The sequence below is a fragment of the Eptesicus fuscus genome, chromosome 5, assembly GCF_027574615.1.
Source record: "Eptesicus fuscus isolate TK198812 chromosome 5, DD_ASM_mEF_20220401, whole genome shotgun sequence".
Taxonomy (NCBI): domain Eukaryota; kingdom Metazoa; phylum Chordata; class Mammalia; order Chiroptera; family Vespertilionidae; genus Eptesicus; species Eptesicus fuscus.
The window spans coordinates 87,258,006-87,284,469 of NC_072477.1; the positions used below are offsets into that span (position 1 = coordinate 87,258,006).

General features: G+C 42.9%; 1 protein-coding gene and 1 pseudogene across 1 annotated transcript in view; both read right to left on the reverse strand.

The window, feature by feature from the left end:
* Positions 1–597: 597 nt before the first annotated feature.
* The window catches only part of EGLN3 (egl-9 family hypoxia inducible factor 3), a 29,982-nt gene continuing 4,115 nt past the window's right edge, over positions 598–26,464 (reverse strand). Inside the window, exons 2-5 of the mRNA XM_008157186.3 lie at positions 6,915–7,034; positions 5,215–5,351; positions 3,155–3,228; positions 598–2,269 (exon numbers count right to left, since the gene is read on the reverse strand). Coding sequence (XP_008155408.1) covers positions 2,238–2,269; positions 3,155–3,228; positions 5,215–5,351; positions 6,915–7,034 — 363 coding nt within the window. The 3' untranslated portion in view covers positions 598–2,237. The remainder of the gene's footprint in view (positions 2,270–3,154; positions 3,229–5,214; positions 5,352–6,914; positions 7,035–26,464) is intronic.
* Positions 17,233–19,566, reverse strand: LOC114228241 (tetratricopeptide repeat protein 30B-like; annotated as a pseudogene).

Consider the following 26,464-nt stretch of genomic DNA (forward strand, 5'->3'; position numbering starts at 1 on the left):
TAGCTGTATTTTCCAGGTTAGTCTTCCAGAACTCAAATTCATCCAGGAAAAACTCAGTGCATTAAAAGCTGATTTGATATATAGTTTATTAGTTTATAGGACCTTTGTCTGGAAGGAGTAAGCAAAGCCTAAAAGGTTCGATATTTTGGCAAATCAAAATATTGAGCAAAATGAAAGATATAAGGCATATTATTGAAACATGGTATTCTTTCAGAATATTCTGTCATTCCCATGACATTAGTAACCATGGGGGAAAAATCTTAGTTACAATTTTATAGATTATAAATTCCTAAGAAACAGCCTTCTTTCTTTCTCTCTTAATGACATTTTTCAAAATTGTTCCAAGGGAGGAATGTGTCTGCCCTGTCTGAAGCTATTAGTGGAAGTTACCAAAGGGTATAATCCTTCATTCAATTTTCTGCTTCGTAGTGGTCAATGACCTGTTCAAATAGGTAAACAAATATGAAATGACACGATGCCCAAAGCTTTCTAAAACTCTTAGCCTAGATTTATAAGTCAACAATGAGAGATGTATGTACAAAAATTCTAGCGAGTCCTTCTTGCCAAAGATGAAGGAAGTTAATCAGACCATTGACGTGCGAAGGTAGAAGAGGGAGTTTATTCAAAGAGTCCTTGCTGTGTGTCAAGCACTATTTTAGGTGCTGGGAATACGTCCTGTGGATTAAAAACATACAAAAATCCCTGTCTTCTTTGTGCTTACACTCTAGAGGAAGAATACAAGATAATACACACAATAAATAAGAAAATTACATAGCAAGTTAGAAGGTGATAAGTACTATGAAGAAAAAAAAAGAGCAGTTGTGAGAATGAAGACACATCTTAGCTAGAAATTTTCTAAAACCAGAAAAGGAAAAAAAATAAGCTTGTTTCTTGCAAAGTCTGTAAATGACCAAAAAAAATATTCCTGGCTCTTTAAAGTTCATGGGATTTTCAAGCAAGTAATTGAATGATTTCTTTTAAAATATGAAAATGGAATTGAAAACTAGGAAGAGTAACTTTCATAGAGCAGACACTCGATGCAAAGTCCTTCAAGGATAGAACCCTCCACAGTTCCAGCAAGTCCCATGATTCTCCACACTGCCAACTGCAGTGGATCTGGAGAGTCCAGTCTGTTGAAAAAGGCAATTCAGGACAGAAACCGTGAAAGAACTCAAACAGCTTTTCAGGATATTTGTTTTATTTCCATTTCCTTTTTTTTAAATACAGCACCCTATTTCTAAAAATTATTTTATTTTGTTAACGAAGGGTGAGCTCATTTAAAAGGAAACTGAAGAATGAGAATGTCCACATTTCTAACTCTATCTCACTCTCAAAATGTTCAAATGCACACACATTTGTTGTATATCTGTACACCCAGATCTTTCAACACCAGTATCAGAGGTTGCTGACTCTAAACTACAAGGTACTTGTTTCCCCTTTGCTTTAAATTCAAATTCCATTTTAACAAAGCAATCAAACAATTAATGTCTAGTTTTTGCCTCTGAGGAACTGGGTTCCCCAAGTAAGAAGTGAAAATAGAAAACACCTGGTGTTGCCTTTTTTTTTTTTTTATCAGAAAGTCATATGTTCAGTAAAATGGGGCAGAGGTCAAAAGTCCAGGTTGTAGGACAAGGAAAAAGGAGTATCTACCCACAGGACACTTATAAATGGGTGACTGAGACAGCAGCCCTTTCTAGAGGTAAGAATGTCATTAGGTTGTGATAATTCTCCAGAAACACCAACAGCCCTGGATTAAAAACATCTGGAAATTGTTCAGATGGCACAGATTCCTGTTTCTTGCTGTCAAAGGCTTCAAAGATGCCTCTCTGTGGCACCTGTCACCATTTTGTCTTCGTTGTAAGCCTCCTCCCTTTCAAATCGGGAAGTGTACATAAAGTGCAAATAAGATTTATTCCCTTGCCCATGCTTCTGGGCTCTTGTTTAATCGACAGTATTACCAAATCTATCAGTTAAACCGCTGGCAAAAGAGGTCATCGGCAGGTGTTTTCAGAGTTAGACAATGAGTTCATCCGGCAAAGAGGGGGTCTGAAGATGGATGCGGTCTTGGCAAGAAAACACAAAGTACCATTCGCAAGACAGGGATGTGAATGATGCAAGCAGGAGGGGGTCGCACATCACCAATTCACTGAAGAGGCCTTCTTTGGGTCTCAACTCTTAAAGAGAATCCAGGAACCATTGCTAAAATGAATGAGGCCAGCGGGTTTCAGAGCACACAGTCAGTCTTCAGTGAGGGCAGACTCTGTTTTCCCTGGATTAGGGACAGAAAAGAAAATGAAGAGGGTAAGGAGTCAGATCCGATGAGTTTAATATCACAAATGTCACCCCAAAAGCTCTAGTAAATACTTCCCACCTTACAGAACAAAACTGAGCAGAGTGCCTCCTGACAGAGTTTAGCAAAATGTGTTTTCTTAGGTGTTTGATGGGCATTTAGTCCAAATAGGTCATGAGTTAGGCAATATTACTAAATTTGCCTCAATAAATCCTTGCCTTTACTTCAGGATTTCTCAGATTACTTTTTCTTGGTTAATATGCCATGAGGACTGTGACTCTTCAAGAGAGGAATAGGATATGTAACATTCCCCATATTGTAGGGCCCAGGAATTTACCTTCTCACAAACTACGTTGGCAAGATTAGCAGGATTAGTGTTTCTGTAAAATGTATTTGGGAAAATGCTGCTTTCTGGTACCGAGGGGACAGGGGTGTTCTTAAGTCATATTCAGTTTATATTATATGAGCCCAGTTTCCATATTGGGAGTCACAGTCTCACACCAATAAATGAATCATTCTAGCTGGGTTCCATCATGTTTCTTTTGCAGTGTGACAGAAGTATGGACAACATTTAACGTTATGTTGGATGGGTGAACATTAATAATTAAAAGTTAACAATTTCCCATCAATTACAACCTCTCATGCAAAAGTAGGCATTCACAAAGGATGTCCTTTGCATTTTTCTGATTTTCCCCAGCAGAGCTAAGGCTAGGGTTTCAGGATTAAGCCCATCAAGATGTCTTTATATATGAAGCTAAGGCACAGCTGAGACTGAACAGAGTAGATGAGAATATATTTTTAAAAATTAAATAAAAGTTAAGGATTGACTTGATCAAAAGTCACAGAAAATTATCAAACACATACTAGTTAAATTCCTGAACTTCTTTTTGGCTTCTGCCCTTTCGTCAGCATCAAAGTACCAAACAGTCATAGCGTATCTGTGAAAGATAAACAGAAGAGGAGAGATTTAAAAATACTACCAAAAAATAAAAATGCATACTACAATCTCCCTTCAGAGTCATTCATAAAGCCAACATTTAAAATGTCCCCTATTTTTAGAAATCCATTCCAATTTTAATTTAAAATAAACTTCTCTGGTTTCAATTCTATTTAAATGTAATAAAACGTGTAAGGAATTCCAAGTATGCACCAGGCATCAATGCGGGCAATGGTAGTTCAAATGATCATGTGAATATATCTGCTTCTTCCTCAAGGAACTCAGCCCCTAGTGGGGAGACAGGCAATTTAACAAATACTGTAACAGGCCGTGTAATGATCTACACAGAAAGGACTAGAAGGGAATCATTCTGGTAAAGACTGGGAGACCCAACTTGGTGGGGAGAGCACAGAGAAAAGGAGGTGACATCTGAGTGAGGCTTTGAAGAATAACTTATTTAAATGACAGGACACCTAAAACTCTTGGCTCTCTTTCTTTAGTTTTAGACACCGAGGCAAAGATGCAATGGAATAATGATGCCCTCAAGCTATCTACTGTATTCTCATTAATAAGCTTTATCCCATCTATGGGCTAGCCTGGAATAGGAGTTGTTTTATGCATGAGTTTTCAAAGTTCCATTTTATAACTATTATTAGCTACTCAAATTTCTATAGCACTTGATTTTCTTCAAGGGCTTCCCATCAACGTTCGCTAATGTTTCCTATGACTCCGGCCATCAAGGGATTGTGGAATAACAAGGGAATTCTGGCACAAACCACAGGGTCCAATTATTGTACCCATTAAGCAAGCCACAAGCAGGCTTTGGTGGTAGAATTAGTTACCTGCTCACCTAAGGCACATTCCACTTTGACATTTAATATGTGACTCTGTGTGGGACTCAGATCTGTGACTTCTGGAGGGGGACACATAAATCTTAAGAACTTTACATATGTGAATTTAATTCAATGAATTTAATTTAATTAGGCTCGTTAAGGTTTAGTCAATATCCTTCTACCCATGTTCTCACCCCTTGCCCAGATCTGCTATTCCCAATTCAAGCAGCACTCTAGTACTGCCTGATTTACAGCATCGACCATAAAACAACAGCAAATGAAAGGCAGAATCCAAAATTAATATTGTATCAAGAGCTTCTAGATTAATACTAAGTTGTTCAGTTACTCTGAAAATCTTCCCATGTATGATCTAAGGACATGATTATTTTAATATTTTACATCCAATTGTTGGGATCTGATCAGTACAGTGAGCCCAAACCAATTTTATGCTAAGAAAAGGATAATAAAAGAATAGAAGTCAAAACAAATTCCTCTTTCTTTTCACAAGATTCTTTCTCTGCTTTTAACTGGCAACTCATAAACTCATCCAGAGTTGACCAGACAGAATTCCTGGTGTGTGACAGCCAACGTTCTTGGGGAGCAGTTCAACATTAGGTTTTTGAAAGGAGTGGGGAAGAAAGGACAGAAGAGAAAAACACTCTGGGAAATTTAGAATCCAATACGCTCACCTAATGGAAAACAGTTTGTTAATAATTCAAACCGGCGATAGGCTTTGCATACTAAAGAATCCAAAGCGCCCTAGCCGGTTTGGCTCAGTGGATAGAGCGTTGGCCTGTGGACTGAAGGGTCCCGGGTTTGATTTTGGTCAAGGGCACACGCTCAGCTCAGGTTGCTGGCTCGATCCCCAGTGGGTGGCGTGCAGGAGGCAGCCGATCAATGATTCTCTCTCATCATTGATGTTTCTATCTCTCTCTCCCTCTCCCTTCCTCTCTGAAATCAATAAAAATATATTTTTTAAAAGAATCCAAAGCTTCCACTTTAAGAAAAATTAAAATGGACTCCAAACAGGTTTGCTATCAACTTTGGGGTGTGGTTACTCCCTCATCTTCATAGGACACAAGTTTAGAGAATTCTCCAGGAACTGGTGTTTGTACAAGAAACTACTCATGAGGACTGGAGGCCCTGGCTGTTACCTGGTTGCATAGGAAGGCTGGACTTCATGTGGGTTCCTGCGGTCTGACCAGAAGAACAAGAGTCTGTCAAAAATGGGCTCCACATCTGCTACGAATGACTTCCCTTCCGGAAATATCCGCAGGACCCCACCGTGTAGCTAAGGGCCACAAAGAAGGTAGATTATTTTCTGGCCTCATACATAGGTAATTAACAATGGTATTTAAGACTTGTTTAAAAACAAAGCCATCTTCCCATCTCCACTCTACGAATATATGACTCCTACATTTTTAATTCAGCCTCATACTTTGTATTAAAGTTTATTTCAAACTTGGCTAGAGCTATTTCCTTATTGACCTCACGCCAAAGGAAGCCTTCCCACCCCCCACTCATGAAGCCCATGGACACAAAATGGAGTTCTATTAGGTCCAATCATACAGATCACCAATATGCGACAGATTTTGACCTACAAAAATACCCCAGCAATTTTGTATGGTTCAATCTAATTTTAACAGCTTCCTAGGATAGTCATCCCACACAATAATCATTCCCCTTCAATTAGAATTTACAGCTTTCCTCTGAACTCCACTAGCTCCTGTATGACTTTGTTAGTTGGAAGTGGCATGTTTTTTTTTCCTGAACTCTCAGATCGCCTTATCTGTACCTTTTATTACATGTGTCTCTCTTTTCATTGAATTACTTTTTCATGCTACATGTATGCCCAATCTGTCCTACTAGAATAACCATAGCAGGGTAGAATGCAGGCCTCATACATCAGTGTTTCCCACAACACAATGCCTGGCACTAGCAGGCACTCCACTATTTGCTGAATGATTTTATATTTCACAATTTATTTTCACTGACCTGACAACTTCACTTGCTGGCCTGTAACACCACCTTTCAAGTTTTTAAAGGACAATCAAGGGATGAATTCTAATCATGCTTCCCAACAGGGAGACGAGATGAGCCTTGCCACTGATCCACTGGTTTCCCAGGTTTAGTTTTTCTGACCCCAGATAAAATGTCCTAGCCCAGCGACAGCCGGCAGCTGCCCTAATGAACAGGACATGGAGATGCGGAAGGTTCAAAAGCCAAACAGGCTTAAAAAGGTCTGACTTCCCAGACTCCTAAATTATCCCCCAATGTTCAGAAGGCATACACATTCCAGACAAACGTTTGTACGTGTGGAACCAGACTTCATATCTCTATCTATCTATATGTTCAGAAATACAAAAATAAACCATAAAGCCTTTGGCATTCACAAACCACAGTAAGCCATGGCAGGCAGCCACCAATAAGATGTATCACCCCAAGAGAGGACTGTGTGGGAAGCCTCGCTTGGGGAGGTTTATATCCCACAGCTCTATTTTTGTGGAATTCTCTCAATGTTGCTGCTAGAAGAGAAACGTGTACATCTTATTCTGCACTGGGAGTCCCATCAGCTCTGGATTACACTAAAAATGTCGATCCCTAAAATAACAAATCACCTTCTCTTCATCAACCACTCCCTCCATATCTTAATAATGACTCTACCTACCCCCCCGTAAAATTAACTTGATATCCATCATTTTCATCTCAACTTTAGTACCACGGGGTGTGGGAGGGGGTTGAAAAAGAAAAGACACATCTGTGGGAATTATGAACTCCAAACTCTCCTCTAAGTCATCTGCCTTCTTTCCCTTTAGTTTCTAACCCCACACTCTATTCCCATTATTCCAAGTACCTTGGAATCCCAATTCTTGTTCAGATAGTAGATGCAGGTGATGCAGCGGCCGTCACCGTTGGGGTTGTCTACATGTCGGACATAACCTGTTCCATTTCCTGGGTAGCAAGCCACCATTGCCTACGAAGAAACCCCGAGAAAGATGGTTAACAACGCTGAGACAATCTCCTCCCACTAGTGAACAGTTGAGTAACACAGTCTCCTTGGGTACTATGTGACATCTATAGGTGGCTGCTGGCTTCTTGATTGCACATCTAATCTAATAATAGACAAATATGCAAATTGACCACACCTTCGCTTCACCTAAGCCACGCCCACCAGCCAAGCCACGCCAATCAACCAATCAGGACGAGTATGCAAATTACCCCAACAAAGATGGCGGCTAATTTGCATACCAAGACAGTGTCGAAAGAAGCCAAGAGCTGCAGAAGGGAGTAAAGCTTCGAAGAAGCAAGCAAGCCGGGGGGGGGGTGGGGGGGGGGGGGGGGGGGGGGGGGGGGGGGGGGGGGGGGGGCGGGGAGGGGGTAGAAAGGAGGAGCAAAGTCGGGGCCGGGGGCGAAGGGAAAAGCGGGCGGGCTGGAGGAGAAGGCGGGGCAGGCAACAAGGGTGGGGCGGAGGCGGGGCCAGGGGCGAAGGGAAAAGCAGGGGGGCTGGAGGAGAAGGCGGGGCGGGCGATAAGGGAGGAACGGAGGCGGGGTAGAGTGCAGCAGGAAATCCTATTGCAGGATTTTTCCTGCAACGGGTACGCTAGTATAGTACATAAATTTGGACCTTTCAGCATACAAGATTTAAAGGCCAAGTCATCCCTATGGCTCAGCCCAGTAGAAAGTGGTTCAACAATATTTCCATGGTTGTAGAATGTAACCCATATACATCTCATTAGGATGCCCACCTTTCTTCAATCCTCCTTTTTAAAATAGCAGTCTCCCCCCCCTAGACCCACAAAATCGGAATCCCTATGTATGGAATGTAGGGATTATGCCTGTTTAACAAGTTTTTACAAATATCTTGGAGGAAAGGGTCAGGCTTGCTCAATCAGGTGCTTAGGACAAAAGGAAAAGGGAAGGGTCAATGGGAAGCTTGTGCTAACTTGTTAGCATAGAACCAGGAGGCCTGATTCCTAGAAAAAGCCACAGACACCCAGCTTATGTTTCTCAATGTTTGTCTTCTTTCTACTGATAATTACCAAATCAGATGATAACCCTAAGTTCTCTTCCTTTTCCCAAGTGCTACCTGTATCAACCAAGTGTGGGAATAAAGCAGAAAGTCATACTAAAAACTTTACTGAAAGTTACTACTAAGTTACTATAAATTCTCCTGAGAATTACTGTTAAGAGGGTAACCAACCTCTAATTGTTCTATGGAGAAATTATAGCAAGGAATAGAAAAACATAGGCAAAGTGCAAAAAGCTAGTTCTTTTCACAGACACTGACATATTTCTAAAATATTTTATAGAGATGAGATATATGCAGAGAAGATACTGGAACTGGCAACATAAGATGAGAAAAGGGATATTTTTCCTGTTTCGGTCACTGATGTATTTTTAGTGCCTACAACAGTGCCTGATACATAGAGGTGTCTGTTTCAAATTTGGTATAAATAAATGAATGAATTAGTGAATGACTCTTTCCTCCAAAGCGTATGTTTGCGTTTTACCTAAATCATTATAGATTTCTGTCATTTTTAAAACCTATCTTCCAATATACATGTAGCAATCCAGTTCATACTTTCTCTTATAAATGGCAGGATTGTTATATTGGTAAAATAATCTGTTGGATAGAGGCCCAAACTAATGCGCTAGTGCACTCAATGAATCAGCTTCAATGCCGTGGGTGCCAAGTCACTGCCAGTGGTAACACAAAGGCATGAACTAGGCAGGTAGCTTTAAAGACCCCACACCTTGCATACTGACTTAATAGAAAACCATACCTCTGGGACAATAATAAGGCTGGAGGTAACTTGGGTGTATGGTGATCTTAAAGCTTAAGTCGCCATATCTATCAAACTTTATATCCTTATGCAGCTAGCAATCCCATACCCTACCCTTTGAACATCTAAAAGGTCAATGCAATGTCATCTTAGAGACAAAGTCAGGCTGTTAGCTTGAACATCTTTCAGACGGCGAAATTTTGAGGCTACTGCCATCAAGATTTAACAAATGATGGTACCACCAAGCAAAGAATGGCTTAGGGGGAAGGTGGCAGGCAGCAAACAGAAACGATGGGCCTCGCTGGGGAAGGAGAGATAAATGAAGTCACCAATAATGACTAGGGAATTACCCATCCCTGGAAGCAACTATTAGGATTAGGAGAGCCACCACTGAGCCAAAAATGAAAGTCATTTAAGCTACAAATAATTATAAGCTGCATTCCCTACCATCTCAGCATCTCCCCAATGTGAAGCCCTGAAAAGAAAAAGTGCTCCATCAATGCCACGTAAACTTATATTCTCAAACAGCTCAACTCCAGGGAAAAGGTCAATTGCCTGGATGCCCGCCACCTAGTTCACACTAGTTGCAACTATTTGTGTGATCCCAGGCTTGGTTTCTTTTCCATAAAGAGGGGCTTGAGTTACATGCCTCCGACAGTCCAAGAAGATCTAAGACTAAACCTAAGCATCAACCCCCCCAAAAGCAAGAGAGAGAGTTCTTCAGGGCATTGTAAAGTGCATATCTATCTCAGGGCCCAACTTAGACTCAAATATTGAAAAATTAGATACCATCTCACAAAAGCACATCCTTTACGAATTGCTGCATCTGTGAAACACACACAGAGAAAGAGCAAGCAGCACATTCCAGGGGCCTTACCAGTGGGACAAAACCTCTAAGTGTCAGCAAAGTATCTGATTGCTCAAGGGAGAGGAACAGAGAGAATTTCTCTGGCCAGAGTGAATCTTCACCCTTTCTCCTGGTTCCTGCAGCCACTGTATCAAGTTCAAAACAATGGAAGGAAATCACTTCGGGCCTCAGTCAATTTTATCAGTGTTTTCTGGATAACGGCCATAGGAGATGGGTCTTGGCTTGCGCATATTCCTGGCTATTTGCTGGTCTTTGGCACAGTCTAAAACCAGGAGGCTTAGGATGCGTTCTAAAGCAAGGATCACGTCATTAACGAGTCACTCATTTCTGTGCCAATTTGTGCACGGGGCAGGAACAAACCCCGGAAACTGATTGGGTCAACTGAACTGCTATCTAAACCTCATCAAGCTTGGGAAAGGATTTAGAGTATGTAAAGGAGGAGAATGCTTCAGACCAACAGGGCCAAAGTACTTTAATTATCATGTGACAAATGGGCCATGCAATGACACTGACACTGACTAGGAAGATGTCTCATTTATTAAAGACTTTGTATTTGCCAAAACTTCCTGACTGGATTATTTGAAATGTCAGTGTGATCTACAAACCCATATACTATATAGTCTTATAGTTCTATTGTTGGATGTGCACATTAATCCACATATCTCCTTATGCATTCCCCATTTCTTCCTCTGACCCCAGTGTGGACACCCTCCCACCAACCTTACAGGCCTCTCCACAGCTCTGTAGCCAAAGCAAAACTAGCTGAGGGATGAACCCCTCCCAGGCTCCCAGGCTGGCTCCAGACCAAAGAAATGTACTCTAGACACTGTGGCGGTCACGTTCAGGCAGGAAATGTGTATGTATTCTTTGAAGATATACACAGATATATATAAACTTTAACAGCCAAATAAAGGTAACAAGATGTGCTCCCCAAATGCTACAAGTGGAAAAGAAAACAGTTGCTCTATTAGAGTTATTGGTAAGCTGACATCATAAACAACCAGATCACATCAATCCCAAAGGTAAAGTTGAAAAATAAAAGTCCAGGCTTTCCATTCCAATGCCTAAATAGAGTGTTCTTGATTGAAACCAACTACAGCTTGATTCCACGGATAAACCATTTCAAAAATTGGCGTTGGCAACCTCCACTGTCCATTCAGCAATGATGCTCATTTTAGACTCATGGGTGGCAAGGGGGTATATCTGCTCCACCCCAGCCTCCAGGTAGGCTCACTAGTTCTCCAATAACAAGCAACAACACAGATTCTTATAGAAATGTATTTTACATCACACATAACTTTGGAGTCAGATTCACTGGTATGACTTGCTCTTAATCAAGTTATAGTAAAGTGGCATTTTACATAAGTTTTAGCTCCACACATTGAAATATTAATCAAGTCTCACTTTATTTGCAAAATGTATAATAAATGGTAATCCATTTTTTAAATTGTGTCAAAAAATAGCATAACTTCAAAGCTGTCTGGCTGAGTGACCTTTAAACTGGCATTTTGGTCCACTGCCAAATGCTAAGACCCATCCAACTGCTATGCAGAAATACCAGCCAATCTTTGTAAGGATTTGTTTTGAATTATGAATTGGTCTTGAACACAGCAGACTTGGAATAAAATGCAACGTAAGTACAAAATAACCTGTACTTAACCTCTTTACATCTCAGTTTTCTCATCTGTAAAATGGGTTTATGAGGCTCGAAGGAGATACTCCTTATGCTGCCTAATGTTCACTATTTTTAAAGCTGATGATATGCATGCTTCTGTTCCCTCAACTGCGGCTTCACTATGTCTCCTTCAGGGATCTGATCCTACTTAAGGGATTTGTAGTTTCAAATCCAGAGCTGGCAAATTCAAATAGCTTTCGGAGCTTGTGAGTAGCACAAATAATTGAAGCCAATCATGTATATATGTATGTGTCAGAACTCTGGAGTGCATGCTATGCTAACTACACCGCGGAATTTACCTTCCTTTGCAATGAGGGCCCAGTATTACAAAATCCTCACATTCTAGGATAGCAGTAGACAACCAAACTGGATTTGTGGGTTAACACTCCTGAATATTTTTATCCCAATTTTTAAATTAGGGCCTCAAAAAAATAGATCAGGCTATATTTGGAGATCACTGTCTGAGTTCTCCTAAGAAATCGACCCACCCTGCATTAGCTCCTGGGCTACACATGGGCACCTTCCCCGCTCTCTTCACCAGGTTCAGATGTTTGCTGTTCAAAAGCACAGCCTCGCCCCTCAGTGCCATTCACATTCCACATGCCTCCTCCACACCTCCTTCCCCTCAAGTCCTTCCCCCGTGTGCACTGTGGACAAAGAGAAGGGGACCCAGGATCCTTCCCACTCCACCAAAAGGCACTAACTACCCGGAGAATTAGATGTGGAAAGAGTTGAGAAGAAATACACAAGACTATGCACATTCTTTAGCCTGGAAAAACAGCCACGCAGCTTATCATAGCGGAGAAAGTAATAGCTGAAGTTCCCTGGCCAGGAATGGGTATAACTTATATTCGGGTGACAACAGCCTAGGTGACAAACTTGCCAATGTCTCTAGTCCGCTGTGGGTAGAGGTGCCAAAGGCTATATTCCTGGGGTCGTTTTTCCGGGTGGTTTGTGTTCAGCACATATTTCATTTTAACACGTACATTTAAAGTGGACAGTAAGCAGGGCAGCCTGAGGTTGTACACTTTATGTCCTATGTTCCTAAAGGCACCTGCTGGGGAAGGGGCCTCAGTTGGTAATTCACTGCGGGGAGGTGTTGAGAACTGGAACAAAGGCACTGCAGGTGCCAGCAGCTGCTCTAAAACTGAAGTTTTCTTAGTTTAAAAGAAAACAAGAAATTAAAACATCTTTACGTATTCAAAGTGCTAAGTGTAAGGCACCACAGGAAAGGCTGGTGTGGGAGAAAAATGGGAAGTGGCATGATCTTTGCCAGTTTTGCTCTCTAAAAAACAAACAGAAAAACTAAAGACGGTGTTGGGGGAGGGCCAGGGGAGAGATTAACTGAGGAACTTATATACTGATATGCATAGCCCATGGACACAGACAATAGCGTGGTGAAGGCCTGGGAGGGGCAGGTGCAGGGTTGAGGGGGTCAATGGGGAAAAAAACACACACAAAAAAAAAAAACAAAGGGAGCATATGTAATACTTTCAACAATAAATTTAAAATAACACTAAAGATAAATTAAGCCAAAAGGTCATTTCCCATTATTTTCCATTTGGCTGTGACAAGGAGTGAGTGAAGAAAACTCCGAAAATCCTCTGCAAGGGCAGTCACTGAGAGGCAGAGGCCTTTCCCCATCCTCCTGGTCCAGGGGTATGGACTCTTCAGGGACACCTTGTGGGGCCCGCTGTTGTCACTCAAATTAAATTACTCCAGTACAGTATTCACAAGGCATCGTCACAAGCTGGTGACAACTGTGCAAAGCTTTCTCCGGGAGTTTCAAGGAAATGTCATTAAACAAAGTTCTCATTGCTGCCAGTCGCCTCCTTTGTGCGAAGTTAAACAAAACAGTAAGCTCTCAATGTGATGATGAACAAGGCATACGCTTCAAAAGTGCCTTAGAATTTTTCCATGTTCATCCTCACTTCCTCTAGCTTGGCCTAAAGAAATTGGCTGTAGGCAATGGAGGTACTTTAGAGGAAAAAGTAGGGAACTTTGTGCAAACTGTCAGTAGCTATCTTAGCAACTTGTTTGTCATCTGTCTTGCTAGATGACTTAACAGAGGCCTTGCTATTTCCTCCTAGTGCCTCTAGTTAAAGATTAATGTAACAAAATGAGGAGGGAATAGGAAATATGCTTTTGGGGGGCAACAACATGAGCTGTGTCCAGTCCCCACATCCCCCTCCCCAACGTTTCAGCATCTGACTAGAGAAGTTTCTGGAAATTGAGAACGCCAGTCAAATATCTGGCAGTAAGTACAGCAGCCCCTTGACTAGCATCGTTTTGTTTTAACACTGATGAGATGCCGTAGGAACTTAACTCTTGTTTACAGTAATTAGCCCATGGTAAAATTGGTTTCATTCTATATAGTTTTGTTTAAAGTCGCAGAACCTATTGACAACAGTGAGGATTTACCGTGATCCTTTCAACAAACCCCAAGTTACTTATGAAGTACTTTCTACTCTTCTGTTTTCTACACTGAGAACTACTCCTGCCCCGTCATTTGCCTACCTCCACACTAAAAGTGCCTCTGAACCTACATACCCACAACACTGCTTGACACACGTAATCTCATCTCCAATTCATGACAATATCATTATGCCCCGTTCCTGAATTTTGTTGCAAGGCAGGAACTTCAGTAATTCTGAAAATGAAAAGTGAGACATTACAACCAACTTCCAGTGGCTCTGGTGAAGTGGGTCTGCCAGCCCCCTGGTCAGGCCAGAGCATCCTGAGCAGGGAATGTATCCTCTTTACTTGAAAACCTGTTCCCAGGTACACCTTCTCATCAGTGCCCTTGTTTAATTCTACTACGAACTGAGTCCTAGATCCAGGGTCATCCAAACAACCATCAACAATTGCCAAGATTCTGGAACCTAGTTCTCCCAGCTCAGTGAAAACAGTGCCATGAGATTCTTACATTAAAGAGCTGGGCTCCCACCCCCACCCCCGGAAACGTGCACACAGACACGCAGTCACGGAGGACTCACGGGTCCTAAAAGTCTAACTGCTCTAGATCAAGATTCTATTCCAGGGATCCTGCACTTCGTGCAGGAACTGAAGTAAATCTCCCTTCCCCAAGAAGCCGCTGAAGTGCTCAGAGGCCAGGAATGTAAGAGACTATTGTCATTCCTCCCTGCATTGTGGTTAATTCTTCCTCTTGGAGGGGATTCAGCCGGAGCCCTGCAATTACGCACAGTAAACAGGCCTGGGACATCCACACATCAATGCAGGCTGCTGGGTTTGGGAGGGCGGCCCTTCCCGTGGCGGCCTGGCTCCTGGCCAGCGGGGTGACGGCTGAGTGACAGGGCTACGTGCGCTTCGTGAGGGTGGCAGCCAGCCCACACCCGAGCTCACAGCCCGGGACCAGGGAGGGAACAAGCAGAGGAGAGCATCCCCCTGCCCCTCCCCCTGCCACTACCACAGTCACCAGAGAAATGTTCTGAGTAAGGGCTTCCTTGCAATTATGAAATCGGTAAAAGCCAGGCTCAGGGTTAAGGACATTAGGAGGCATTTAACCACATCCATCCTGATACCCTTCCCCAAATCGGAACAGCTGCCATTTCCTGAGGACCCATGTAACCAGGTGGCACTTTACACATATCACCTCATTTAATTTCCTGGTTACAGAGGTGGGGAGTGACGGGGGAGGGGGAGGGGGAGGGGTGAGCAGCAGTCATCTGCATGAGTCACTGCTCATTTCTCAGAAGTCATTAACCCTGGAAGCTATAGGGACCTAGAAGTTATCTTATTTCTATAGAAAAACAAATTCATGAGTAATTCTTAAAGCTATATGGGACAGGGAGTCGCGATATTTAACTTCTTTTGATGTGAGAAACCGCCCTCTCTGAAAAATAAAACTTTACCTGTAGCTCTCTAAAGGCTCCAAAGTGTAATAGAAAAAAAGAATGTTTGTGACTGTCGGATTGTCAGAGTATGGTTGTCTTTAAATTCTCATCTGAAGAAAATCCTGAAAAACTTTAGGGAGTCTATGATAACTTAAATACAGATGTTAAGGCAAGATTTTATTAATGGGTAATCCACAAAAAAATACAGTTGCCAATCAAAACATGTCCTGAAAAATGCCTGGAAGCAATATTTTAAAGAGAAACCAGGAAAACACTTTGCCTGCAATTCCCAGTGAATTTTAAGACTATTAACTTGGAACACTGAAACTGCTAGAAAAAAAAAAGGTAAAAAACTTCCTAGAAAACCAAATCTTATGTTTACATTTGCATTTCAGCATTTGGAAAAACATTTCTGCTGAATGAAAGAAATGACACACAGCAAACCAGTTAGAATTAGAACTCATGAAATTCAGTAAGCATGTGTACTTACCGAACAAACGTTTGTATAGTGCTGCGCTTCCCAAATCTTACCTCATTCACTATTCATGAGGCAGGAACCATTACTGCCTCCACTTTACAGATGAAGAAACTGAGGCAGAAGAAGGTTAAGTAACTTGTCTTTTCGAACCCAGTGAGCCTGGCTGCAGAGTGGGAGGCCTTAATAACCAAGTCATACTCTACCAGGCAGTTTATCTAATGTCTAACATTAACCAATTCACCCCATTTTTGAGAAAACTAAGATCTTCAGTTCCACTTGAAGTATTTGATTCCCTCTTACCCTGGCCTATCATCCCTTCCATAAAGACAGAAAATCACAAAATGCAAAAATATGAAAAATGAGTGTGTTTTCAATTGAGTCTATGAATGAAAAGCTCGGGGTGGGGAGTGGGGTGGGAGTATAACGAAAGCAAGGAGCAAAGGAAATTGACTCTGAATCCTGTGGCAAAGCACTAGTTGTCCGAGTTGTCTGCTTCGGTTACTCACTGCAGGACAAGCCCGGATCCACCCCACAGTGTACTTTCTGTGGCCCCTGCAGGGCCCATACCTGCTTCACAGGCAATTGGTCAAAAGTCAGCTCAAGTCTGAACCCCAGGCTGCTCTGCCCCCTGCCAGGTTCAATGGAAGGAAAGCAGCGTCTCCAGGACCTTTCCTTGTTAGCTCAGGTCCACGCAGGCAAGGATTTCAGACTTGTTTCAAAGCCAGAAGATAAATTACCAATTAAGAAAAATTTTTAAAGTAAATACAAAATTGTGCCTCCCTTGAGAAGACACGGGATGGGATAAATTTTCCTCACTCAGGTGCAACACTAGTTTAGGAGACATCTTTGCTCTCTACCACCACATTAATTAGCATTCACTGAATGCAGAACTTGCTAAAATTACATTAAGTAGCACACAATGGACACAGACCCACTGTGGTTTTCAGGAGGGGTGAGATCCAGAAAACCTCTTAAGAGTGAAAGTCAAAAGATCGTCTGAGAGAGATGTATAAAGTATTTTGGGGAGCAGAAAGGGGACTGGAAATAAAGGCCTGCCTGCCTCTGAGTCTGGGGAGCAGAAATGGTTAATTTAATTGCCCCCATGTTCCTTCAAGATAGATACAAGCCCCATTTTACAAACATAGAAAATGAGAGTCAGACACAAAAAGTGGCAAAACCAAGAGTGCTGGAGCAATGCCTCACCCTAAGTGATAAAAGGTAAAGAGTCAGCTGCACTATTAATTTGGAGACCAGGAGGTGGTGGGTAGAGCAGGGAGCAAGGGGAATTCCTAGGGCAGCTTCTGGCACAGGTTCAGCAGTGCGATTCCTCAAGCTGGCAGGAAACAGTGCAATTGTAACTGTCCAATTGCGGGGGATGGCTGTCATGGCCGTCATCCTCCCTGAGGTGTGACTGTTGGCAGAGCCAGCTCTCTTCGGGAATCCAACGAGAGGCACTGACAGTCCCTATCTGCCCTTTCAGATGAAAACGTAGTCTCACTTTTCTTTTCTTTTTTAAATATGTTTTTATTGATTTCAGAGAATCGGAAGGGAGAGGGAGAAAGAGAAAGAAACATAAATGATGACAATCATTGATCGGCTGCCTCCTGCCCACTCCCTACTGGGGATTGAGCCCACAGCCCCCTGACTGGGAATCGAACTGTGACCTCCTGGTTCATGGATAGACACTCAACCTCTGAGCCACACCAGCTGGGCTTTTCTTTTCTTTCTTTTTTTTAATCAAATAATTGTAAAGTGTACAAAGTTCAACATGCAACAAAGTAAAGATGCCAATGTCTAAATACAAACAAAACAGTACAAAATACAGATATAAAGCCATTATGATACAAGCCATTATCAGACATGACTACATATTCCATCCTATAATCACGTTAATTAAAGCTTTTAACTGTCTGGATTCATATGTGACTGCCTTCTTTCCTCTTCTAGGGGTTGTTCAATAATGGCAGGTACATTCCCGCCATAAAGTTCACAGTGTTCTAGAAACTGAACACATTCTTGAATAACACTCTCACAAAACATGATCATGTGTTTTGACATGTTCTGTAATAAAGACAAGAAGCGTCTTTTGGCATAATACCAGGTATCAGTTCCAAGTTTTTTTATTATAAGGTTCCAAGCTTTTGATAACTCGAGAAATCCCAAAGTCATAATTTCCTTTGGCACAGTAAAGTGTCCCTATCACCAAATCCACAGATGGTAGGTTTTCTTATCTGGGTCATCATAGGAGAGCTGATCTTCCTCCTTTTCAGTCTTCCTCATCAACTCCTCAGCGTCTTCATTTTGACTTGTCATAATGTATGAAACACAGAGGTTAGCCAGCACAGTGGCACTGACATTCAGGAAGTTGTCCTAGTGCTTCTTGACTACGAGCTCATTCAAGTGGATGGCGTCTTTGTGTTTGCTTTCATGAAGAGAACATGAGCCACATTCAGCTTCCACACATCATGGTCATTGCAGAATTGCACAGATTTGCAAAAGATCTCTTCTACCATTGAATAATTTTCAAGGTTCCAGTAGATTTTTTGCCTGGACCATCAATACGGGAATGTACTTCTCCAGGATGTCATCATATTCATTCACTGCCTTCTTGACATCTTCATCATCTCTATTGTGTCTTGCTTCCTGTACTTCTATGGTGAGTTTCCGAAGCTGCTCAGTCAGCATCCCTGCTAGTCCATCAAGCTTTAATAAAAGCTCCTGGCCCCAGGAAGATGCCCTCGCCGTGGTAGGCGGGGTTGTGCAAGAGGAGGAAGGCGACCGGGGGCCTCCGGATAAAGGCGGGCCTTTAGGAACTGTCTGGCAAGTGAGCATGCCACCCAAGAAGTCAGAGAGACAGGGTGTGAGGAACTTGTAAGTCAAGTGGCATTCTCCTCTGGGACATCTGCTGCCATGTCAAAATACTCCTATTTGCAGTGGCGCAGCGACAGGATGCCAAAGGTCTTTGGAGGAAAGGGGTTCTGCAGGAACAGAAACTGTAGTGTTTCAAACCCTTCTGTAGGCCTGGCCTCCGTGTTCTTTAACGCCTGGTTGTGCAGGGCCAGGGGGTCTTCCTCTCCCCCTGCCCTCGGTGGCATGTGAGGGCTTGCCGGACGCCTTACAGTTTCTCAGTTGGTATTCTAGGGCTGCCTTGAGGCTGATGGCTTCCACCAGCACAGTCTGGTGAAGGACTACAGTGTTGCCAACATCAATGCCGTCGTGGTCATGCCCACACTAGCTCTGGGTGCTGGCGGATGCCCGCTCCAGTCAGCGCTGTGCTTCAGCACAGGGGGCATGTTCCCGTCTACTGCGATAGCCCCAAGCCAGGCTGAAGGAAAGCTCAGGCCAGTAGCCGGAGGCCTGCGGGGCTGTGAGGAACTTGGAACGTGCAGCTTGATACTGTCCCCCTTGCAAAGCAAACAACCCAGGTTAACCTGGCCATCTGACTCGTTCTCACCCCCACAGGCTTCTCCCCCCCGCCCCACTCAGTGGCCACTCCAGCAGGCTCCTGGCCCCGGGAAGATGCCCTCGCTGTGGGAGGCGGGGTTGTGCAAGAGGAGGAAGGCGATCCCGGGCCTCCGGATAAAGGCGGGCCTTGGCCAGGGCCTGGCACAGAGCACTGGGCTGCCACTGGGACCCGCTGCCACGGCGGCAGCAGCAGCCCAGCAGGGACAGGCTCCCGAGCTCCGCAGCTGCACCGCCTCCCCATGAGCCAGTACACCCTTCTGGGCGCAGCCCCGCCATAACTGCCAAAGGGGTTGTGCGTCCTAGTTACCAAGGCAACAAGCCAACCGGAAACGGAAACCGTTAAGAATGTTTGGGGGGTTTATTTCTGGGGTGTTTTTTTTTTTTTTTTTTGCATGTTCCCAAAGTTCCTTTTAGCGGAAGGACCATACTAGGATTAGGAAGTCACTAATGGAAGGTCTTCTATCTGGTCTCGCCCCTGAAGAGGCCAAGAATGTGAGCATCCTCAGTTTGTTTGTGAGGGGAGAGGAAATGCCTCCAGGTAATTCCTAGTCTCACTTTTCATTTAATTCCTTACATTTAAATCCTGGAGGAAGATATTTCTTGTTGTATCCATATTATAAAAGTCAGGCTCAGAGAACTGACTTGCCCAAGGTCACAGTGAGATGAAATAAAATGTAAAAGGTCCATCCTGCGGTGGTGGGTAGTGACTAAATTGAGTTAAAATATCAAATCAAAATCAAACTCATTCCTAAAGTGGAAACTGAGGTCCTGAGAGGCCACTTTCCAGGGGCTGAGCCAGGAGGGAAGCCAGGACTCCCGCCTCGTGGTCCACAGGCCCCTCTGGCTCCTCTGAAGCAGACCTGTGTGCAGGAGCTGCCAGCATGCAGGTGTGACTTCTAGGGCCAAGCATGGAATTCCAAAACGGAGGAGAGGACCTCACCAAGTCCCTTCTTTAACCCTTTGCACTCGCTTGCTTTTTTCTCAATTCCTTTATTCTACTCGGGATTTAATTTTTTAAATACCCCAGATTTTACAAAGCGCGGCAGTAGAATAAAAAACTGGAGTTTCTTTTCATACAAACTTATTTATTTGGATTTTTTTATATTTCAAATTATTGATACATTCAAAGAGTAATTTTAATCTCGACATCCGAGTGCAAAAGGTTAAGATGGTTCCTCGTAGCATGTTGATGCAACAAAATATTTAAACGCTGTGACATCAAATTAAGGACCATGCTGCAAAACCTTTTTTATTTATTTATTTATTTATTTATTGACATCCTGACATCCTCTGAAATCAAAGTTCCTTATGAAAATGAAACTAAGTCAACAAGCACCTATGAATTGTAAAGGACTGTTCAAGGCACTAAAAGTATATATTAAGTTTATATCTCTGCCTTAAAGGAATTTTTAAGTAAATGTGGGGTTAGGGGAAGCAGCCAAAAGAAATAAATGTACTAGGGCAGCCTGGACTGAGCCACCCACAGAGTGCTAGGGAGCAGGAGGGAAGACTTCATGGAGAAGGCACTAAGATGGATTCTGAAGAGTAGAAACAATGGGAAGCTCAGTGTGCCTGGCAAAATCAGTTCCTAGCATTTCAGGGATTGGGAGAGAAGGAAAGAGGTGAGCAGGAGATTAAGTATAGAAAGGTCAATGGGGTCAGCTGGGGTCAGATGTGGAAGGCCTTACGTGGCACACTAGGAAGTGCACAGCATGTAGAGTAGACAACAGGGACAGAGCCCGGTTGGGGGGTTTTAAGCGTAGAGACTGCACGATTAGAGACGGGTTTGGGGCCGTTCACACTCTGACAAAAGCACATGAAAATGGATTACAGGGAGAATGAAAACAAAAGGGAGGTGAGTTATGGTTAAACTAAGTCTCTTTAAAATATTCTCCTCCTCAAGGATTTCTACTATGAAAGGAAAACAAAATTTAGTTTTTTAAGAAAAGACAAAACTTGAGGCTCCACGGTGAACCTAAAACACAAACATAATAAAAAGCGAAAATGGCACAAATAGGCCAAACTTTGACCAATAATATTGCATGTTCCTGCCTGAATCTTCAATATTATGTGTTTAAAAAAAGGCTTTCCTTATCTACTCCCATCACTCAAAAACAATATGAATAGGAAAAAAAAAAAAAAAAGCCATCCAAAAAACAAACCAAAAAACTCACTGTCAGTTTTGTGGAGGGTATTGAGATTTCTGAGTAATAGTCCCTCCGGTTTGACAAGATAGATGAGTAGAAATGGGAGGGGACCTGGAGGGAGGGACACAGGCAGACTCTTGTTCTGTGTCTGGAGAACACAGAGCAAGGTCCAAAAGATGTTCAGACTGTTTAAAACAGTGGGTGTTTACTGCTTCCAAGCAATACTCAAATAGAAGACTATTATCCGGAATACCTCAGAACAACTTCAAGTTCCCCTAGGGCAGTGGTTCTCAACCTTCCTAATGCCGCGACCCTTTAATACAGGTCCTCATGTTGTGGTGACCCCCAACCATAAAACTATTTTCATTGCTACTTCATAACTGTAATTTTGCTACTGTTATGAATTGTAATGTAAATATCTGTGTTTTCCGATGGTCTTAGGCGACCCTGCTAGCGGTTCTCAACCTGTGGGTCACTGCTGTAGAGCCTAAGACCATAGGTTGAGAACCGCTAGCAGGGTCGCCTAAGACCATCGGAAAACACAGATATTTACATTACGATTCATTGACAGTAGCAAAATTACAGTTATGAAGTAGCAACGAAAATAATTTTATGGTTGGGGGTCACCACAACATGAGGACCTGTATGAAAGGGTCGCGGCATTAGAAAGGTTGAGAACCACTGCCCTAGAGAACCAAAAATAGATATCACTGACACCTGGAACTGAGTTTTCCATTTTGTCTTCTTCCCACTGGCAAATCATCAAGACGGCTGTCGTATTCTTTGATCCTTTGTATTTTGAAATTACTTTTTATGATAATAGTATTTGGCCTCATTTGGGAAGGAAACAATATTTAATATGAGATTGATACATTCACTTCAGAAATTGAGAAAGGTTGATCATTGTATCTCCTAAAGAATCAAAAATTGTCTTGACTTAATAAAGAGGTATTGACATTGCACTGAACCTGGAGTACTCTCAGTAAGCAGGTACAGGATGAATCCAGCGTAAGATCTGGAAGCCTGCATTATACAACTGCAAACCCACGTGTCTGTAAGGCTGGGACTGGGTTGGGGCAGGAGGTGAAAAATATAACAGTCACTACCAGCTCACCAAAAACAAACATAGGAACTCACGCACAAATCCCGATATCAAAAGATACAAAATTAAGGTGAGAGGCATACTGGTTGAAGATGGAAATAATGGAGGGAAGTGGGGTATAAATTCTACGGATAATGAGCTGAGCTAACTAATCTCTTGGCAAATGGACACATGGCTCTGAATCTGAGCCAAATCAACGGCTCTGGGCAATCTGCCAAGGCTGAATTCCGTAGTCTGGCATCATAAAATGATTTGCCTGTCGCACTTACAATTCCAGTGCCTCTGGATGCAGCTACCCGCTGGGCAGCCCCTGGCAGTTGCCCAGCAGAATACATCTGAACTATCATTACTGTCAAAACATGTGCATTTGACAAACACTACAGAAAAACGACACCCATTTCTTGGAGCAATATTAGTGAACAGCTACAAAGTGGTGCTACAAAGGAATTATCAAGTCTGTTGCAGTAATAATTAACAAAGAATTAATAATCTTCTCCATCGTGTGAACCTGCAAGCTGCTCCTCAGTATTCAAAAGGCACGGGTCAAAGTGGCACTTAATGTACCTGAGGCCACAAAGGTTGAGTCCAAAGCAGAGCGGTCTTGCCAAACTCGGCAAAGGCAGCCCACAGTGGAGATGCCCTCCAAGCTCTTCGATGAAATGCACGATGCTGGGGTGCTTAGAGACGCTTCTCAGAGGGGCTCTGCTCATTATGGGACAAACCCTACCCCCATCTGTTATCAGGGATGTCTTCCCTACATCGTTGTTCAGAATGGAGCAGTAACGTGCAAGGCTGCCTGTTATTTATAAAATCTGAAATTTGTCTAGTCAGAGTCAGGAATCAGAAGAGAATGCACAGTCCTAGCCGGTTTGGCTCTGTGGATAAAGCATCAGTCTGTGGACTGAAGGGTCCGGGTTCGATTCTGGTCAAGGGCACATGCCCGGGGTTGCGGGCTCAATCTCCAGTAGGGGGCGTACAGGAGGCAGCCGATCAATGGTTATCTCTCATCATTGATGTTTCTATCTCTCCCTCTCCCTTCCTCTCTGAAATCAATACAAATATATTTTTAAAAAGAAAGAAAGAAAAGAATGTACAAAATTGCTCTGGGCCAAGTGAGGTCAGAAAAGGAAATAATTCATGACACCCAAAAGTTGAATGTACAGATAGGCTTATAAACTCCATAAAAGGATGTTTGTCAATTTGAAATTAGAATTATATTTGAAATTCACAAATAAAATGCTCATGCAGCTGAATTAACCTACCGACCCTGTCTCCCAGTCTACCTGACTTATGGGGCAACCCCAGCCAGGCTAGCCCCCCTCTATGGAAGCACCTTTGCTTAGGCCCAGGACCCCAATCCCTTGCAAGACCTCATCTCTCCCAATATAAAAACTGCTGAATGATTGAATGACTGCATAGATGTGATTTCTGAAACCTCTCTTTAGCTCTGAAAACCTGTATCATTAAAGTTCGGTATCGTTTTGGTTACTAATTTTGATCACTTAATTTTAAATAGAGAAATTGGAGAAAGCCTGCAGAAGAGAAACAAAAATGACTGGTCCGTGTAAAAGTACAGTTTAATTAGAAAAGAGAAAGCAAAGTTGGTGACAACCATTTCACACCACTCAACGTTCAGCTTCTTTAGGTGGTTTTATAATCACGTTCCACCTCCCTTTCCCCATCCACGTACAGGTCTCCCACAGGACAAGACATTTAACAATTTGTCAATTAACCAGTTAAATGGATACCCCCTGACGTCCCACTTCCCTGCGAGCAGGTAAAGCTGTGGTTGAGCGGCCAGTGGCCCACACGTGAACAAAAGAAATGAAAAAGCACGCACACACGTGCACACCACACCTGTCTTCTCTGCTTTGTTCCCAAGCGTTCTTCAACGAAGCAGCCAAAAGACACCATGAGAACCACCCAATGGAGGAACTGGCTGCACTGTCACTGAGGCCGCGTTCTGTAAATTATTTCCTTGGATTAATTTCCTTCCTCCAAGAGCTGAGTTATTTTTAAATACAAAACCTTTTCTAGGAATCCCTCACATCCTCACAGAAAAATGTTCCAGTCTTTCAAACTCAGTGCCTCCTCCCCCTAAAATAGCTCCTTCACAGACAGATTTTTAAGATTTTGAATCACAGAGACACCGTTTATGGATCTAGTCCTCAAGCCCCATGCTTTACGAACTGCACTTCTCGGGGGTGCAGGCAACCATAGGTGTGATCTATGACTTCACATGCCCCACTGCCTCCCCAACCAAGGCTGATGGGTCCCCCTGAGCCAAGGCAAGACTGTCATCCTTCAAAGGAGATTCTAGAACGTTGCTTTGTTCCCAAGTGTTCATCCTTCAAAGGAGATTCTAGAACGTTGGTCAAGTGTTTGCTGATCTCACACGGAGGCTGAGGTGGCCACTGTAGGGGAGGGAGCCATTTTGAGCCACGTGCATGGAAAAGCAGAAAAAGCAGAACGAGAGCGGGGGAGAAATAAAGGGCATGAGCAGAGAAGCAAAGATGGAGGCCATCAAGCGCCAGAGAAAAGAACCAACACACAAGCTGCCCTGGGTAGTTAGGACTTTCTGGTTCCTAGTTCCTGGCTCCACCTACTCTTCTGTGAACCACGACTGCATTGCCTGCACTTGGCTCCTGAGAGAGATCCTGATCTTCAAAATACATTACCCCATTTTTGCTTAAAGCAGTTTGCAACCATGAAAAGCTCCACTGAGTATCGGGATATTCCTGACATCGCATGAGAAGGGTGGGCCAAACTGTTATTGCTCAATAGCGAAGGGACAAACCCACCACTTCGCAACACTTTCTCTTTTATTCATAACTTACTGCTGTTTCATCACTTCTCTGCATTGTTTCCACGGGAGGGCTGATCTGTCTGTTCACAATACAACCCACAGACCCCCATCGCCAGAACTCCTCTAGTCAGGGATCCTAACAAGCAACCTTGTTCACAAACACTCCCGCTGCCAGTAACAGTAGGAAAGCATTAGCACAGCCCTCCATTCTCTTCCTCAAATGTATTAGCTGACCCACTGCAATGTTTGGGTTTTGTCTTTTTTCTTTTTTTAGGCTTGAGAATGAATCAAGTGTGAACTAGAGGATCCTGCATTCAAAAGTATAAGTGAATGTTAAGCCCCATGAGGCAGGGATTATGCCTGTTCACGTTTGTACCTCAAGCCTTGCAGAGTATCCCACGCCGGGTGAGCACCTCCTGAATAAATGAAAGGATGAAAACTAGGAGCATCATAGTCAAGAACACAAACTCTGGAGTCAGACAGAACTGGGTTAGAATCCCAAGTCTCCCACTTACAGCCTATAACATTTATGACAGTTTAGAACTCTGCTAAGAATTTTATGTACATTATCTTATTTAATGCTCCCTCCCTGAAAAGCTTTAAGGTATTATTATCCCTCATTCTACACTTGGTGAAAATTGAGCAACTTACCTACAGGGTCAGTACCCGGCATAAGCTCCTAACTTTTATTTTATTTTTTATTAACTTTATTGGGGTGACATTGGTTAACAAAATTATATACGTTTCAGGTGTACAATTCTGTAATGCATCATCTGTAAATTGCACTGTGTGTTTACCACCCCAAGTTAAATCTCCTTCCTATACCCTCTTCTACCTCCTCCTAACCCCCTTCCTCTCTGGTAATTCCCATGCTATTGTCCACATCTGTGAGTTTTTCCTAACTTTTGATAAACTGCTTCTTCCCACTGACTTTGTGACCTTAGGTAAATGATTTAATCACTCAATTTGCTGAAGATTGTGGTTTTGAAGACTAAGTCAGACAGACAGTGTTTTTAAAGTGCTTATTAGTACAATGCCAGACAGAGCAAACTGCTCATTAAAATGTAGCTATTATTAGTTACTCACTAGTGAGTCTACAGTGAGATGCTTCAAGCAGAACATTCGGTTCTATAAGTTACATGTTCGCTGGAAAACAGCCATTTCTAGGCAACCAAAACAAAAGGAGCAAATTATAACCAATATTTATCTTGGATATAGTCTAAAG